Genomic DNA, 16940 nt, shown 5'->3' on the forward strand with positions numbered 1-16940 from the left:
ATACGGCCCTCGCTGGAGACCCTGGAACCACTGGAGCTGCAGGCAGGAGGGGGCACTAATTGCCCCCCTCCCCCTAGCCCAGAGTCTAGAAGGGCATGTTCTCTTCTCTCTCTTTTCTAGCTTTGAGGCCCCCCCAATACCCCTGATTGAGGAGGAAGGGAGTGGAGGCAGGAGTCAGAGTGGGGCGGGCAGTAGAATGGCAAGGCAGCATCTCTGGCTGCAACAGCGTTCATCCAGGCCTGATCACAGGGCTCTAGACGTCTCTTTGGTGAGACTTCCCTGGGTGGAGGGAGGCAGCAGGGAATGGGTGCTCTCAGAGAAGAGTCTTCAGAGGAATGCGGTCCCACGCCCTGGGCCTCCAGGTTCAAAGTTAGTGTCCAGGGCAGGGGTGTGGCTAAGCCAGGAGGGAAGGTCGGACTCCAGCTCCTGATCACCGTAAGCGCAAACCATGCAGCAGTGCGGAGTCTCAGGCTTCTGCTGGCGTCCTGTCCCAGAGCCAGCTGTCGAAGTAAGGGCTTCTGTCCAGGTAGTCACTGGCTCGGAAAGGTATGCTCCTGCTTATGGCCAGGAACCCAGCCCAGCAAACTCCCTCTCCAGGTGGAGTGACCTTGAGTCAGCCCATAGCCTCTCTGGGCCCATTTCTCCACCTGGATTAGATGGCCTATAACGTCCTGTCCAGCTCTAACATTCCGCACGTCTGTGCTTACAACCTTGCGGGGCAGAATTTTTTAGTTAAATTAATAACAACCACGAAAAGGCTCTCAAAAGCACAATGTATGAATTAGAAAATGACTGTTGCCTTGCTGTGGAGCACTGGGTGTCGCACGCACAAGCCCCTCCATGGGTACAGCCACAGTCTCTGCATCTCAGTTTCCCCAGTAAGTATAATGGGTCCTTTCAAGTTGAGACAATCTGGATTTGATCCTGTTTTTCTTGAGTTTTAGTCCAGCCTCTGTGGTCACCCCATCTCTAAGCCTTCACATGGTCTCAGGGGCTCAGGGTAAGGGGAAGGAAATGGCTTGCACAGATTCTGGGTCATGATGCCCAACCCTGTGCAGCTCACCACTGAAGCCTCCACACCCTGCCTAGGGAAGTTGCATCTGAAAACCAGGGTAAAGATTCCTAAGGCTTACCTCCTCTCCCAGTGGGAAGAGAGGGGGGTCTACTGGCAGGATTGCTTTGCAGAGTAGTCGATGCCCATGACCCTTGGGGAGTTCGTCTGGGCTAGGGCAGATGGAGAAGGCTTTGGATGGGAGCAAAGTGAGGGGGATGGTAGCTTGGGCCAAGAAAGCTGTTTGAACAAAGCAGTGGAGTGAGACTTTGTGGATGATCGGGAAATGGTGGCTGGCTTCATGAGAGGTGGGGCTGAGGGTCTTGAACCCAAGATCTCACCTGGATGTGGCAGGGACCAAGGCAGGCAGGTGAGGGTTTCTGAACAGGGGGATCAGTTGAGCCAGGATCAGGTATCTGAGATTTGGAAGGTGAATCCAACAGCCACAGGAGATCAGAGGAGAGACTTGGGCAGGGAGACAGGAGGGTAGCAGAGACTCTAGGAGACAATAGGGATTTCTGGTTTATCCTCTGCGATCAGCTCCAGGAAGTTCTGTTTCTGAAATGAAAGCAATCTCATCTAGCCCAGGCATGGGGACTGAAGCTTTTTGCCTGTCCCTGGAGGCAAATGACTGTCACTGGACCTTGGAATCCAATAGCTCTAGACATTACCACCTCCTCCAGGAAGCCTCCCCTGACTTTCCAAGGAGCAAGTCCACCCTGGAGTCATGTTCTCTTATGGCAGAACCAGGCCCACCTCCAGCTCAGCCCGTCTTCCCTCAGAGCTTTGTCAATACTTCCTCATTCAATTGACCCAATTCCACCAGCCCAGAGAAGGCAAGGAAAGTATATGTCGTCCCCTTCCCCGGGCAGATCTCAACGTAGCTTAGGGGACCAGCCTCAGTGACTGAAAGCAGCTAGAGAGCAAGAGGGGAGAGTACTTGTAAGCGGTACCCTGCATCTCCTATGAGCTTGGGGCAGGCCCACCACACCTGAGACTGAGGCTGAAGTCTCTCCCAGGTTGGCCCGGTCATCTCAAGGCTGAGAGCCAGAGGCTCTGACTGTTCCTTCCAGGAAGGCCTCATTCCTCTCCTCTCCCTCCTGTTTGAGGTCTCCATTTCCCTGCTTCCTCACTTCCCCAGAGCATGATCCAGGGGCCTGGGCCCCCACCCCGACTCCGCAACAGCGGGCTGTACAGACTGCTTTCCAAACCAGCTGTTTTGTGACCTTTTGTGCTTAGAGGTCGTGCCAGCCCGTGGCAAAACCACTGTGTACCATATTTATTTATTCTGTTAGTTGAAAAAACAAGACTCAAATGCCCCTCCCCTGCTCCACCCCCTGCGTAGTACAGCATGACACTCTGTCCTGTGTATCCCTCCGTCTGTCTGTCTGACTTCCTGTGACGTTGTGACCTGTTCTTTGTCCTACTTGGCTAATAAAAGAGAATCTGGCAGCACAGCCCTCAGTCCAGGTTCATTCCCAGAGATGCCCGTGGTGGGCTGAGCAGATGTCGTCTGCCTCAAGGTCTGCTCACGGTGATCCAGCGCTGTGGCCAGTGGTCACAGTGGTCTAGCACTGTGGCCAGTGGGGGAGGAAGGCAGGACTGCCTTGTGATTGGCCACTCCCTCCAGGGCCCTCACCAGTCTGTGGCTGGTGTGCCACTCTGGGGAGGTCATGGGGAGCAGAGGGACCAGGGCGGGGAAGGGTTCCACCATCTTCTTGGGCTGCTTGGTCCTCACCCAAGCCTGTGTGGCCGGGCTGCTGGGGGCTAGGGCCAGCTGAGGGTATTCGGGGTAGTCTGGGGGATGGGTATGTAGGACGGAGAGGGGCGGGGGTTCTGTGGGAATGACAGGAAGGCACACTGGATCTAAAGCCAGAGCTGCTCTCCAATGGGATAGGCAGCTTGTGGAGGGAGGGAGCCCTTTGTCCTCAGAGGTGAGGAAGCAGAGGAGGAAGAGGGACTCTGCTGTGGTGGCTGGATGGATTGGAGATTTATGAAGCTCCTTTTAAGAAAAAGACGACTGGCAATTTCCCCTACTCAGCCGTCATGGCCCTTCCCCGGGGTTCTGCACAGAGGGTCTGCATAGGGCCCCTGAGCCAGAAGGGGTGGTGCAGGCTCGGGGTTGGGGTTTGGGGGTGAGAGTCCCCTCTGGGGGTTTCCTGGGAGGAGAACACCGGCAGACCTGACTAGTGTGCAGGGAGCTGCTTGCTGGGCTTCCCAGGGAAGGCGCCTCAGGCCAGAGGGACCCGTGGGGCCCTGAGCCCCCCATTTCCCATGTTGCTGCTGGACTCTAGGAGGCACATTCCTCTCTCCCCAGTGGGGCTGAGGATTAGGGCAGGGAGCACCCCCTTCACCTTGCCTTCCCACCTCCCTGGGAGGGGCTGGCTGATCAAATGTCTGCCCCAAATCTCCTACTGCCCCTCCCGGACCTGAGCCCCGCCTGCCCCTACATACCTCTGCCCCAGGTATACACCTTCCCTGGTGGAGAGGGCGCCCCGGGAACTCTGCAGTTCAAATCACTCATGCACTCAGCACTTACTGAGCACCTGCTGTATGCCTGGCCCTGTGCTGGGTACATAGAAACGAGTAAGGAAAACATGGTCCCTTCTCTCAAGACAGTACAAAACAGGGTTATTTGAGGTTCAAAAAATAGAGAACCATGGGAGTTCAGAAGAGGGGTCCCTAGCTCAGCCCAGGGAGGTCAGGAAGGCCCCTTGGGAGGGGGACTTTTGAGCTGAGTCCCATAGGTCCAGTGTTCACTAGGAGGGCAAGAGAGAAGAGTATCCTGGGAGGCACAGCACACACAGGGCTGCAGGACCTACGGCTGGTGAGCCCTGAGCCCTGGGGGAGCCAGGGCCTGTCCAGGTGGGGCTTGAGAAAGGTGGGGGTAGTGTCAGGGGCTGACGAGGGAAAGGGAAGCTGGGAGCTTGGACTCAAGCCCAAGGGGCATTGGGAGCTATTCCCGGTGGGGTAGTGGGGTGATCAGATCTGCATCTTAGAAAATCCTGACCCCCCCCCATACCTTTGCTGCACGGTGGCTCGGGAGGAGGTAAGGAGACGGGAGAGGAGGCCACTGTCACGTCCTGGTGGGAGGAGGGTGGCATCAATGTGGACTAGGGGAGGAGGGGTCAGACTGATGAGAGATTTAGGAAGTAGAATTACTATGGTTACTGCAGGCTTGGGAGGGGTCAAGGGTGCTCCTGAGTCTCTGGCTTGGTGGATGGGGACCCTTGGGCTGGCGTGAGGGGAATGAGCCCGAGTTAGACTGGTCTTTGGGGCACCTTTAATTTATTCAAGGGAAGATGTTGGGATGTACTAGATCAGGGCGCAAAAGAGGGGTCTGTCTGCGCTGCTTAGACTTTATTTAATAAGTACTTACATAACACTTTCTCCGTGACTGGCACCTCACAGATATTGTCATTTAATACTCACATAACGCTATGTGGTATTATTATCCCCATTTAACAGATAAAGAAACTGAGGCACAGAGAGGTTAAATAACTTGCCCGTGACCACACAGCTAAGTATTGGGCAAACCAAGGTATGAACCTGGCTAACCTCAGAATCCATGCACTTCACCTTGGTGGTTGTCAACAGAGAATGAAACCATGTCACTAAGTAAGATCACACAGGGGACTCTGAGGATGGGACCTCAGCGAAACACTGACTACAAAGCAAAGAAGATTCTGTTATGGAGTTGGGACAAGCTGTTCCTGGCTTGCTGTTGACTTTGGGCAAATAACTGCCCCTTTCTAGTCCTCTGTTTCCTTTTCTGTTGACTGGGAATCATTAACTATGTCCAGCCTGCTTCCTGGGAGGCTTAGGTGAAACCAAGAGGAGAAGGGTCTGGAGGAGGCCGAGGGGCTAAGTGGCCTGTGCCTGGCATGCAGTAGGTGCTCAGACAGCCCACGGTGGGTGAGACGAGAAAGGCATAGGGGCTCCCTGGAGCTTCTCCCTGAATCCTCGTTTCCTTAGACCTTGGCCCCTGTTTTCCTTCGGTCCAGGGTTCCTTGGGGGCCCTGTGGAAGGGGCACCATCTGAGAGGGTCCTGGGGGATTGACCCCTTTAGGGCGGGGTGGGGCAGGGTCCGCCCCTCCCCCATTTCCCACAGAGCTGCCGGGCCTGGAGCTCCCCCACCTCCACCCCGCCCCGTCTCTCATTCTCTGCTCCCTTCTGGGAAAGCCGATTAGGAAGCAGCCTCCTGCCCGCCCCCCTGACAAGTTTGTCTGAACTTCCAACAAAGGCCCTCAGAGGGCTACAGAGGGAGGGCCGGGCACCAGGAACCTGACACCACTGGCCCAGGATCACCCGGGCAGCCTAGGAGGCAGCTGTGCAGCTCTGCTCACCCTATGCAGGCAGGAAGGTCTCCCAGAGGGGACCTGGCCCCTCCAAGGCCTGGGGGCTGGCAGGCTGGGAGACATCTCCCCCTGGGAGCCCCTCCTAACAGGGACAGGGCCAGCCCCAGGAGGACAGGTGGGGATCTGCATACATTCTCACCCACAGTCACACACACACACTCCCAACTCCCAGGGACACTTGTACCCTCCCCTGCTCACAACCACACACACACTCACACACGTATCCTCTCTGTGATACACACGGGACGTGCTGACTTCTGCATTGCACCACACAGTCTCAGGGTGTCTGTGTGTCTGTCTCTGCTACGCTTGCACACACCACCCATACAAGCCCTCAGCCTCGCCTGGAGGTTGCACACTTGCCCCACTCCCAGATGTGTACTCTTTCTGGCTTACACTCCGGACAGCATCCCACCAATGCTGGGATAGTGTCTCCAACTCCCCCCTACACACAGGCCTCCAAGCCACACTGCCAGTTTGGTGCCTGGAGATACTCCACGATTGCTGCCCTGGGCCTGCTGAAGACACTGCCCAGATACCCGCACGAGAGTCAGACCCGGGCCCGAGCTGCTGTTTAACACCCTCGTTCCCTGACTCCATGCATCCATCCTCACACGCCATCTGCTCTCTTGAGGACACCTTGGGGACACATAGGCCCCTGGGCTCAAGCGCTGTATTGTTCTGATGTCTCCATTTCAAAATCCTTAACTTTTAAACAAAGGACCCTGCATTTTCATATTGCCCCGGACTCCACCAATTATGTAGCGGCTCTCACTCCCTCATCACAATCTCCCTCAGTCTGACTCGCTCGGCCCTTCTGAGGCTTTAGAAACTCAGAGTCTCCAGAAAGCTCTCAACTTCTCCCACCTGCCCGAATGCCTCCACTTCGTCTTACAGCTGAGCCTTCCCTGTCCACCCCCATCCCTCACCAGGCAGCTGAGTGTGATGGGTGGAGGGAACCACTAAGAATATACTACACTTCTGTATACCTCCTCCTAGTGCGATCTTGGGGCTCAGTGTCCTCATCTGTAAAACAACCTAATGATAACACTGACTTCGGGGTTCTTTGTGAGGTTTAAATAAAATCTGTAAAACAGCACAAAGCCTGGCATTTAGTAAATACTCAATAAATACTTGTTATTATTGCTATGATTACATTCTTACAAGTGCTGGCGAACAAAACTAGACTGGCCCTATGATTGTCTAGTGGGTAAAATAGAGATTACTCGAATAATCACACATACATAAATGCGAAGTAGCAGCAGTGAATGAGGAGCATAGGTCTCTAACCTCGTGAGGTTTACAGCTAACAGGAGAGGCAATCTGAGGCAAGGATCAAGGATTGGTCTGGAACAGGGCCAGGAATAAGTCTGAGGCTAGAATCAGGGATCAGCCCGGGGCATATCGCTTAGGGGACAGAGGTGGGGCTCAGAATGGGGCCAGGGTCAAAGCTTTGTGTGTGGCTGGGATCAGGGATCATTTGGGGCTGGGGGTAGGGCTCAGTCTAGGGCAAATCACAGCTCAATTAGAGGTCAGAGTTGGGGCTCAGAATGGGGCCAGGGCAGAGCTCAATTCGGGGCAGGGCTGAGCTAAGTCTGTCACTGGAACCAAGTCAATTTCATTTCTAGCAGTGACTCACTGTGGGGCTGTTTTAATAAGCTGCTAGGCTTCTGTGAACCTCTGTTTTATCATCTGTAAAATGGGGAGATCTCTGTCTACCCCCCAGCCCGTGGGAATCCAGTGAGCTAATAATGGAAGCGGAGGATTAAACCACTGCCACAGCTGCTAATGGTTCTAAGCCTGGCCCCCTGGGGTGCTCCTCCCCCTGCCAGGATGGGGAGGCTGTGCCATCCTCACCTAAGTCCCCAGCTGTGGGGAAATCGCCACCCCAGCCTGGGATCCGTTCCAAGAGGAGTCTGGAGATTTCACAAAGCCCTTTGAACAACAAAGGCCACAGGAGCGATATTTCCTCCTGGGGGCTGACTGCCCAGTGGTTCCTTTATCTTGGCAACCAGGGTTGAAGAGCCATTCTTGGAAAGAGCTCGTGTGGGGCGTGTGCGGGTGCGTGTGAGTGTGAGCATGTGCTTACAAAGCTGCTCTTTGTTGCCGTCCCCACCTGAGCGGCTGCAGACCTGGAAGCCTGGGTCCTTCAGAGTTCAGTCCATCCATCCTTCGCCTCCACACAGATGTGCTGGGCAGCCAGGAGGGCGGGAACACTTTCTTTTTTACCTTAAGATTTTCCCGGAGGAGAGAACGCCAAGAAACAGGAGCCCTAGTGTCTCAGGAAAAATGCAGGCTAGGCTGAGGTGGATGCTTGACAACATGGGACAGATGAAAGGGAGTTTTGGTTCTTTTAGCAGGTGCAGGGCATCCTCGGCCCTGGGGTCCCTCCCCAGCATACACGGCCCCTCTGGAGGCAGGGCCGACAAGATGCCCGAGAGGCTTGCCTCATTCAGACTTACCTTCAGTCTGCTCTTGGTAAGCCACCTAGAGAGAGACTGTGCAGCCAGCAAGCCCCGACCTGCCTTGGCACAGGCTTTAGCTCCCTCCTCTCCGTCTTGAGCCCCAGTGCCCACACTTTAGGGACCACCCGCCACCAGTATTTGTGAGGTGGATAGGAGGGGCCTCAGTCAACTAATGTTTACTGAGCACCATCTATGTGCCAGACACAGCCTGGGAACTGGGGATGCAGTGCTAAACGAGACTGTCCCTGCTCCCAAGGCACTCATTGCTGGTGGGGAGACAGACAACAGGTAGATAGGTGCTGAAACAAATATGTTTGGGGTGTTGATTAAAGGTTATGAAGAAACTCAAATACAGAGTGGGGTCAGGGTGCAGCTGAGGAGACGGATGGAAGGAGCAGACCAAGAGTGAGGCCAGAGAGGACCAGACAGATCAGATCGACAGCCAGGTGGACAGCTGGTGAGGAAAGAGGCTGGCGCAGGCCTGGAGGCGCCACTGAAGGCTCCACTGAAGGCTCTGGGGGAGAAGGGGTTGGGGGTGGTGGTGGGATCTATTAAGCTGATGACTCCAGGCCCTAATCCTGTGCCAGGCCTAGGCAGGTAGTGTGTGTGGGGGGGAGGGGAGCACCCCCACTGGGGTGTAATTTCACGCTGAAGGGCCTGATGGGGCGTCCCAGGGACTGATCCTTTCTGGATCAGAAAACTCACTTCCCTTTGTCGCATGCAGGGCGATTAATGCCTTAACCCTTTGTGGGCTGGCCTAGGGCCAGCCCCGCCCCCCCTCCAGCCCCTTGGGACCTAGCCCAGAGCCCTTCGCCTCCAGCCCCGTCAGCTCCTGGACCTGGTCCTGTCTGCAGAGAGGGAGAAGCTGTGACTGAGGACACCAGGAGACAGCTTTCCAAGCAGCTTTTCCATGTCCCTGTTCGCTGGAATGCAGCTGCCCAGGCCCTGTGCCCCCCAGAGACGTGAACTCCCCACCCCTATCTGCAGGTTCTCTTGTAGCTCAGTTCAAGTCCAGTCTCCTTCAGGAAGCCTAGGGTCTAGTCCACAGGCCACCACAGCCTTCCCACATGTCCTGCGAAGGGGCGCCCACTCTCTCCCGGGGGTGCCCCTCCCAGCGGCCATAAGCAATACAGCCATAACCGCCTAGTCCCGCTGACCTCGCAGCGAGGAATGAACACTGCTCCGCCCCACACCCCCAGAAGGCCAGGTCCCCTGACCCTCAGAGTCCACGCCTCCAGTAGCACCCCAGGGATAGCCCTGGCCTTTCTGTCCAATGGTGGCATTACAGGCCTGGGCAGCTCACCACCGGCAGCCCCTGCCTCTCCGCCCGCTCGAGATCGCGGCCCCCCTCTCTCCCCGTCTCTGTTCAAAGCCCCACCAGGAAGTTGTCGCACCTTCTTTGGCCCCTCCCCTCGCTCCTCGCAGCGTAACTTCGCCGCATCCCGGGGCAGCCCCGGCGGGTCGCCCCTCCCAAGCTCCCCTGGGGTGGGGGCAGAAGGGCAGGGACCCGGCCTGGGACTCCCCTAAGCTCCCCGGGTCTCTGAAACCCCAGCCCCGTTAAAAGAAAGCCCCTAAATGTTATTTACACTTCGGAGTCTTAAAAACCATTAACAAAAGCCACTTAATTCAATTATCTTCCCGGCTGGCTCGGTTCTCAGAGCTGAGCGCGGGCCTCCCCTTGCCGCCCCCCCTCGCCATACCCCCCCCCCACTGTCATTGTGTCGGGCTAATGAGGTAAACTGAAGCGAGCCCTGTCCCCCCTGACAGGTTTATGAGAATTTAATAAAGCGTGGCCGGGACCAAATGAGTTGCCTCAGCCTGGGAGAGCTCATTGTCTTCGGCGTCAGCGTTTTTGACTCGAGCCGCCCCTCCCCCGCCCCGGCTCCCGCCTGGCTCGGCCCCCACCCCCGCGCCAGTGCCGCCCAAGGTGAGCCTGGGGAGGGCCTGGCAGAGGCCCGCTCGGGCCGCAGGGCCGAGGCTCCCCGGGCCGGCCCTGACCTGGGCAGTGTGCCCTGCGGAGGGGCTGCGTGGTGCCTCGCGGACCTGCCTGTCCTCACACACACACCAGACCCCGGGAGGGAACGGGGACCTCCGGGACTCCTCCTTCCCGCCTCCCTGCTCCTGTCTCACCCGCCACTGCCAACCTGAGGCTGAGGCCTGGCTGGAGCCGCCTTGAGCGTGATTCACTTTCTCTTGCTTGTCTGCAGCGACTGGCCAGAGTGAGGGGGCTTCTCTTCCCGCCAGGGTACACGGTGGGGACACGGGGCCCTCAGTCATGACCTGGTCACCTTCTCCCTTTTGCCCTGAAAGGTAACGAGGGGTGGAGCACAGCCCAATGAGTGGAAGGGACTTGCCCAGGTTTCAGCGGGAGTCAGAAGTGCAGATGAGAGAGGCGCCCAGGCTGGGGGCCCCCAGACGCACAGGCAGGCGGGCAGGCCTCACCGGAGCTCCAGGGGTATCTGGAGAAGGCCCAGCTGTCCTTCGTCCCTCATGTCCCGGACAGCCTAGAACCGGCCTTTCTCTGTCTGGCCTCTCAGGGATGCAATGTCTAGGAGTTTCCGGACCATTCAGAGATCCAGAATTCCTTCTTTCCCCTTCCAAAGTGTTTCCAGAAGTTACTTCCTTCTGGGGCTGAAGCCTGGCTGAGAACCTCATCTGGAAAGTCCTGAAGTCAATGGGGTGTGTGGGAGCCAGTCTTAGGGATCAAGGCTCAGTCTGTGACCATGAGGAAAGCTCAGTCTTAGTTCAGGGTCAGCATTCAGTGTATTGATTAGGGTCAGAGTTCAGGTTGGGACCAGATTCAGGGCTCTGTGACCAGCGTCAGGCTCAACCTGTTACTAGAATCAGGCCTTAGTGCATGCATCAGGGTCAGGGCTCAGTCTGTGACCAGAAAAAGGGCTTAATGTTTGTCCATGACCAAGACTCAGTCTGTGCACAGATCAGGGTTCAATTTTTGATAAAGGTCAGGGTTCAAGTCAGAGCTCAGTCTAAGATCAGGATCAGTGTTCACTGTATGGCCCAGGCAGGGTCAAGGCTCAGAATGTGATCAGGCTCAAGCTCAGGTCAGGACTTAGTCTAAAATCAGAGTGAGGGCTCAGTCTAGGACCAGACCCAGGACTTACCTGTGTCCTTGATAAAGGATGTCTGTGTCCAGCATCAGGCCTCCCTCTGTGGTAAGGTCAGGTTCCAGGGACGGAGGTGTCACTTAGTGAATCTGGGTGACTTTAACACCCACCCCCTTCGTGCACACCCAACTCCCTACTCCCCACCTCCTCAGAAGAGGAAAAGGCAAAGTTGTGCAGTCTGGCTGGGCTGTCACCTCTATCCCCTGTCATGTGCCCAGGGTGCCCTCTGGTGGTACTCCCTAGCAGTGCCGGTTTCCTCAGTCTTAGCCCATCCTTCTGGCCATCTCCTGCGTAGGGGAGCCTGGCCCTCAGGTGCATCCATTAATGCCCATCTAGCCAGCTCTATATTCCTGCGTCATCCCACCTCCCCGCAAAGCAGAAAACAAGAACTGACCAGGAGAACTCCCACACGCATAAGGAGCTTTTCTCCCTTCCTGTCCAGAATCAGGCATCTTGATAAATCCCTATTTCCGGTGGCCCAGAACCTTAGCTGTGTGATAACATTCACACCCTTTACTCATTCAGTCATTTGACAAATATTTATGGGGCACCTACCTTGTGCCAGGTAGGCACTGAGTGCACAGCTGTGAATAAGCCAGAAGTCCCAACCTCTTCGAGCTCACATTCTACTCACTTCTCCCTGATCCCCAACTCCTAGTGCACAGTCCTCACCAGAAAGGCACTGGCATCAGCAGAAGGTTGGGCAAGATTCAGAACTGGGCAACTTCAAGTCCCTTCTCTCCCCTAGAGTCAGAGGCTGCACTACTCTAGGTTCTGGTTCCTGGTCTTCATCTCTCCTCATACGCCTCATCTGGACTCATGGCTTCACCACCACCCACAGGTCAATGGCTTCTGCATCTGCCTCCCCAGGGCTCTCCATCTGGAACTCGGGCCTGCGGCTCCAGCTCCTACAGGACAGCTCCACTGGGTTTACAGACCTTTCATCTGACCACAGCCCTTGCTTTTCCTCCACCATATGCCCAGCTGCTCAAACCAAAATTCTAGAACTTCCTTCCAGATTCCTCTCTTTCACTCCCTTAAACTCCCCTGACAGGGAGATCTCAAAAATGGGTGTCGAATTGGCCCAGCTCACAGCCACCCCTCTGGTCCTGACTCCCAGAGTTTCCCACTGCAATGACCTCCTAACCTGGCCCCTCTTTTCCCTTGTGTCCCTCAACATCTATTTTCCACATAGCAGGCAGAGTGAGCTGTGCAATCATAAATCAGATCATGTCACTTCCCTGCTTAAAACCCGCCAGTGGCTCCCATCTCACGGAGAATAAAATCCCAGCTCCTCACCCTGCTTACTAAGCTTTACAGGAGCTGAGCACTACGCCCGCTCCCACCTTCTCCACTTTCATCTCCCACCCATGTCTCTACAGCCCTTCTTTCTTGGTCTGACACATGGAAGCCAAGTTCATTCTCACCTTAGGGTTGCACTGGCCATTTTCCTGAGCTTGAAATGTTCTTGCTCTAGACCCATGCGTGGCTAACTCTTGTCAGTCAGAGCTCAGCTTAAATGTCACCTCTCAGAGAAGACCTCTCCAGCCATCGAAGTCCCTCTGTCACACCTTCCTATTGTGATTTTCTGCAAAGCACTACCAACTAGCTAGTATTTTTTGTCTTGTTTGCTTACTTATTTAATTCTTCAATTCTCCCCCAAGTAGAACGTAAGCTCCTCCAGAGCTTGTTTACCAAGCTATGGGTTCATAGTAGGGCTCAGGAATTATTTGTTGAATTAATCAGTAAAAAATGGTCCTAAGTGGCCGCCCTCATTTCTTCTAGTGGGAAGAGAGGGAGAGGATCCGAGTTCCCGGCCCTTAGTGGGCTCCCTTGTCTTGGCCCTCTGGGAGGTGGCCTCACTGTGCCACCCCTGAGCTCCCCCAGGCCCCAGGCGGCACCCCTCCTTTCAGAAGGACCAGCTATGTGTCCTCCACTGCAGCCCCTGGACCTCTGAGGACATACCCTGGTGCCTCAGTTCTGAATCTCAGGGCCAGGAGTGGGAGTGGGAGGGCTTAGCCTTCATCCCAGGACCCCTCGGCAGTGTCCCAGGGGGAGGTGCCAGTCCCTGCTCAGATTCCTCAAGGTCAGGGAGCTTGCTGCCTCTGTGCCGTCAGAATCACCTCCTCTCCTTCCACAGAAACCTGCTCCCCACCCGGTGGCCCCCTGGAGCCCCTCTCTGCCCTCAGGGCCTGGAGCCTGCCCTGGAGGGGCCCGCAGACGTGTGGGGACAGGGCAATCCTCCAGCCTCCTTGTGTGTGGGAGACTGCGGCTGCCCTTGGGCCTCGCTGGCTCCACGGTGGATGCACTGCCCTAGGGGGGCCTGAAGGGATATGAGGGGAAGGGTCCCCGGGTGTGGCAGGCCTGGAGGGATACTGGGGGGCTTTGCTAGGGCTGGCTGATTGGAAAGTGGGTCCTGGGGTATAGAGCATATCTCCTGGTGTGCCTGGGGAGGGAGAGGAGGCACAGACGGGACAAAAGATGACCTTCAGCTGGCGGTGACAATGGAAGGGAGACTCCAAGGAGCCATGCCCCACAACTCGCCCTCTGCTGCCACCTTGATCCCATTCTATTCACTCACACCGTCGATCTGTGGCCCACTTCCTTGAACCCTATCACATGCTCACTCTCCTCCCCAGCAGCCAGGCTCCAAGACAGGATCTGCAAGTCTTCTTGTAGAAGAGGAAGAAACCCTGATGGTGCAACTCCAGGCCTCTGCCAGCAGGAGGGAGAGTGGTTTGGGCTGGGCCCGGCATTCCTGGGCTAGAATCTGGGGTGCCTCTTCTTAAGAAGGTGGTGGGAGAAGGGTGGTCCACACCCCAAGGCGGCATCAGCAGTGGCATCAGCAGTGGCCCTTCTCACCTCTTACTCTTCCAAGGCAGCAGGTGGCGTCTGAGGCTGCCAGTGGACCAGAAGAGACAGGCCTGGAGCCTGGGGAGGTGGCCTTCCTTACACACACACACATATGCATGCAGGTGGGGGTGGGGAAGTACTCTGAGAAGAGGTCATCAGCTCCAGGGGCCAGATGCTTCAAAGGTTAGGACCATCGACCCGTGCTAATTAATAGAGATGACTTGCTCAGCGCCCACTGAGAGGGAGTCACTCTTCTTCAGGTCAGTGGGAGGGAGACAGCAGGAGAGGCAGAGGCAGAGAAGGGGTCAGAGGAAGGGAGGAAGAGCCCCAGAGCTGGTGGAAAGTGCCTGGGCCGGGGCAGAAGAGCAGCAGAACCCAGCCTGGAAAGAGAAAGGGAGGCTGATGAAGCCAAGGGCAGCCAGCCAGGGGTGGTGGGCCAGTGCGTGCCACCATCACTGGGCACTGCTTGCCTGGGTCCCTGAAGTGAGAGGAGGGGCTGTCCCAGGGTTGCAGTGTCTTCCCCCCAGCCCCCAGCCCCCTTGCTTCTTCTTGCAGGGCAGCCTGCATTTCTCTACCAGGCACTCTCACGCACGTGGACAGAAGACAGGCTGAGCCCAGACTGCAAGCTCAGCCAGGCCAGGAGAGAGGTGTAGGCTTTGCAAGACCTGGGGAGCCCTTCTTGCGTCACCATCCCTGCTGGGTGACCCAGCCCTCAACCACCAACACACACACACACACACACACACACACGCACGCTCCCACACAGGTGTGATGTCAGACAGTGTCACCCAAAATACTCCCACTCGCCATCTCATGCACGTAGCCAGGCTGTCTCACCCACAGTCACACTCATATACTCATCCAGCCCCCCATCCGACACCCTGTTTCCACAGACGTTCACAGGCACCCACAGTCTCAGACAATCTTTTGTTCACAGTCACGCGCTCCTCTCCCTGGGGCTCCCTTCCAGGTCTCCAAGGGGGGCTGGTGCTGGGATGATGAAGCACTCCGCCGCAGGGTGGGAGGGCCGGAGACTCCAGGGTGCTGGGTCAGAGGCCCCGCAGTCCGCTCCTCCCTCCTGCGCTGCACAAGGGCTGAGGACGACTCCAAAGGTGATTTATTAAGGAGCCAGCGAGGTACAGCGGGAATACACGGTGCGGTTCACACAGAGATCTTCAGGGTGGGAGGAGCCCCCCCCCCCCCCACTGCTCCCTGTCGGCCCCAGCTCAGCTCCCCCGGCTCTAGTCAGGCAGAAAGGGTGGAGTGTGCTCAACACAGCTCCATCTTAGGGATGATCTGGCTCAGATCAGATCCTCCCCCATTCATCCCAAAAGGTCATGTTGGGGTAGAGACAAGGAGGGCGGGGAGGGACAGAAGGGGAGCGGGCAGCCTTTCACAGCAGGCGGGGACAGGAGACAGCCCAGGCTGAACCCCTCCTTTTTCCCCTCTTCCTCCCACCTCTTGGGGGCGCGGGCCTCGCTGAGAGCCCCTCAGAGTGGCTCTGCTCACAGTGCCCAGGCAGGGAAGGTCCAGCAGCCCCGTTTCCGGACGTCTGGGGAGTGAGGTAGACTAGGGCCCAGCAGACCCCACCCTTGGAGGGCCGTGCCTGGACGCCATCGTCACACTCCCCCCTCCCTCCCCCGGAAGTTCCAGAGATGGGACAGAGAAGGCCACCTGTGCCCCAGCACCGGGCCCGTATGAAAATCTTCTTTTTCTTGTCTCTCCTCCTCCCTCTCTTTTTTCCTAATGGCACTGATGGGAGGGAACCGGGACAGGGGAGTCAGGGCCGGGGACCCGGGCGGCTAGGGGGCGACGCGCTCCCGGGGCAGGTCGCGCCGCACCCCGTCGGCGCGCGGCGCGTAGACTGCTGAGGGCGCGGGGGCGTCCAGGGCGAAGGGGCCGGGGCTGGGGCTTGAGCGGCCCGACGACGCGGCCGAGGCGGCGGGGCTGAGCTGCACGGCCGTGGTGTCCTGCGCCGTGCGCTCGCTGCTCTCCATCTCCAGCGCCACCCGCCCGCCGCCCCCGCCCTGGCAGGGACCCGCGGCCGCCGTCGAGCGCGAACGGGGCGCGGGCCCGCGGCGGCGGCTACACACGCAGCAGGCCGCGAAGAAGCCGAGCGCCAGCACGAGCAGCGCCGGCCCCGCGATGAGCGGCGCGTTGTGCCCCGGGACGAAAGAGGCGAAGGCGCCCACCAGCGTCACGTTCACGCCCGCCAGCAGCACGCACAGGCCGCAGGCGCAGAACAGCGCGGGGGACGGCGGGCCGGGCAGCCGGCCTTGAGCGCGGCCCGCGGGCGCCCGGGCCGGGGGGCCCTGGCTCTTCTCCGGGGGCGGCATCGGCCTGGGGACTCCGGGCACTCATCCAGCTCCCTCCTGCCGCCGGCCCCGGCCAGCCCACATGTCAGGGGCTCAGCTCACAGTAGTCCTGTGGGCACAGAGCAAGGGAGAGGTCAGCAGGGCATCTGGGCTTCCAGCCCCACTTTCGGTTCTGTGGTTACATTCAGTGCCTGGGAGTGCAGAGGCCATGCCGTCTTGGCCAGCCCCTGTCTCTGCCTCTGCCTTTGGGAAGCAACGGCTCACCCCCCATGGGAAGAGTCCCTTATCCCACCAGGTCCCTGGAGTTCCTCGTGGCTAATCTTGCCATCTTCCCTCCCTCCCCACTTCCTTATGTCCTCCAGACAGTCACAGGTCCTCCACCTCCTCTCCTCCAGGAAGCCTTCTTGGGCTAATTAAGTGAGTAAATAGGTGTAAAGTCCTCGGCACAGTGCCTGGGTGCTCACTGAGTGATAATCATGATCAGTAGTTCTAATCAGAGGCCAGGTGGCAGCTCTTGGGACTTAGCTTCCTCCCTTGAGTGGTGGAGGCCCTAGAAATCATCTGCTCTAGCCCCAGCTCGTCCAGAAGAAGAAACTGAAGCTCAGAGAGATCTAGTGATTTACCCAATATCCGGGACCGGGACCTCATGACCTGCTGCCTGGCCTGGGCGTCACTACCCTAGGCTCTGATAGGCATAGCAATGACATTAACTTTCCTGAATATCAGATGAGGCCCTGGAGTGAGTGACCACATGAGAGTGAGGAACTCCTGAA

At 57.5% G+C, this 16940-nt stretch overlaps 1 protein-coding gene across 1 annotated transcript; it reads right to left on the reverse strand.

Annotated features, from left to right (window-relative positions):
* Positions 1–15654: 15654 nt before the first annotated feature.
* TMEM275 (transmembrane protein 275) lies at positions 15655–16188 on the reverse strand. Its single transcript, XM_068537948.1, has one exon. The coding sequence runs from the start codon at positions 16186–16188 to the stop codon at positions 15655–15657; it is 534 nt and encodes a 177-aa protein (XP_068394049.1).
* Positions 16189–16940: the final 752 nt, after the last annotated feature.

This window comes from Eschrichtius robustus, chromosome 3 (genome assembly GCF_028021215.1).
Source record: "Eschrichtius robustus isolate mEscRob2 chromosome 3, mEscRob2.pri, whole genome shotgun sequence".
NCBI classification, from domain to species: domain Eukaryota; kingdom Metazoa; phylum Chordata; class Mammalia; order Artiodactyla; family Eschrichtiidae; genus Eschrichtius; species Eschrichtius robustus.

Bases quoted from the DNA above. Each gene is read 5' to 3' on its own strand.
- TMEM275 (XM_068537948.1), bottom strand. From the start codon at position 16,188: ATGCCGCCCCCGGAGAAGAGCCAGGGCCCCCCGGCCCGGGCGCCCGCG.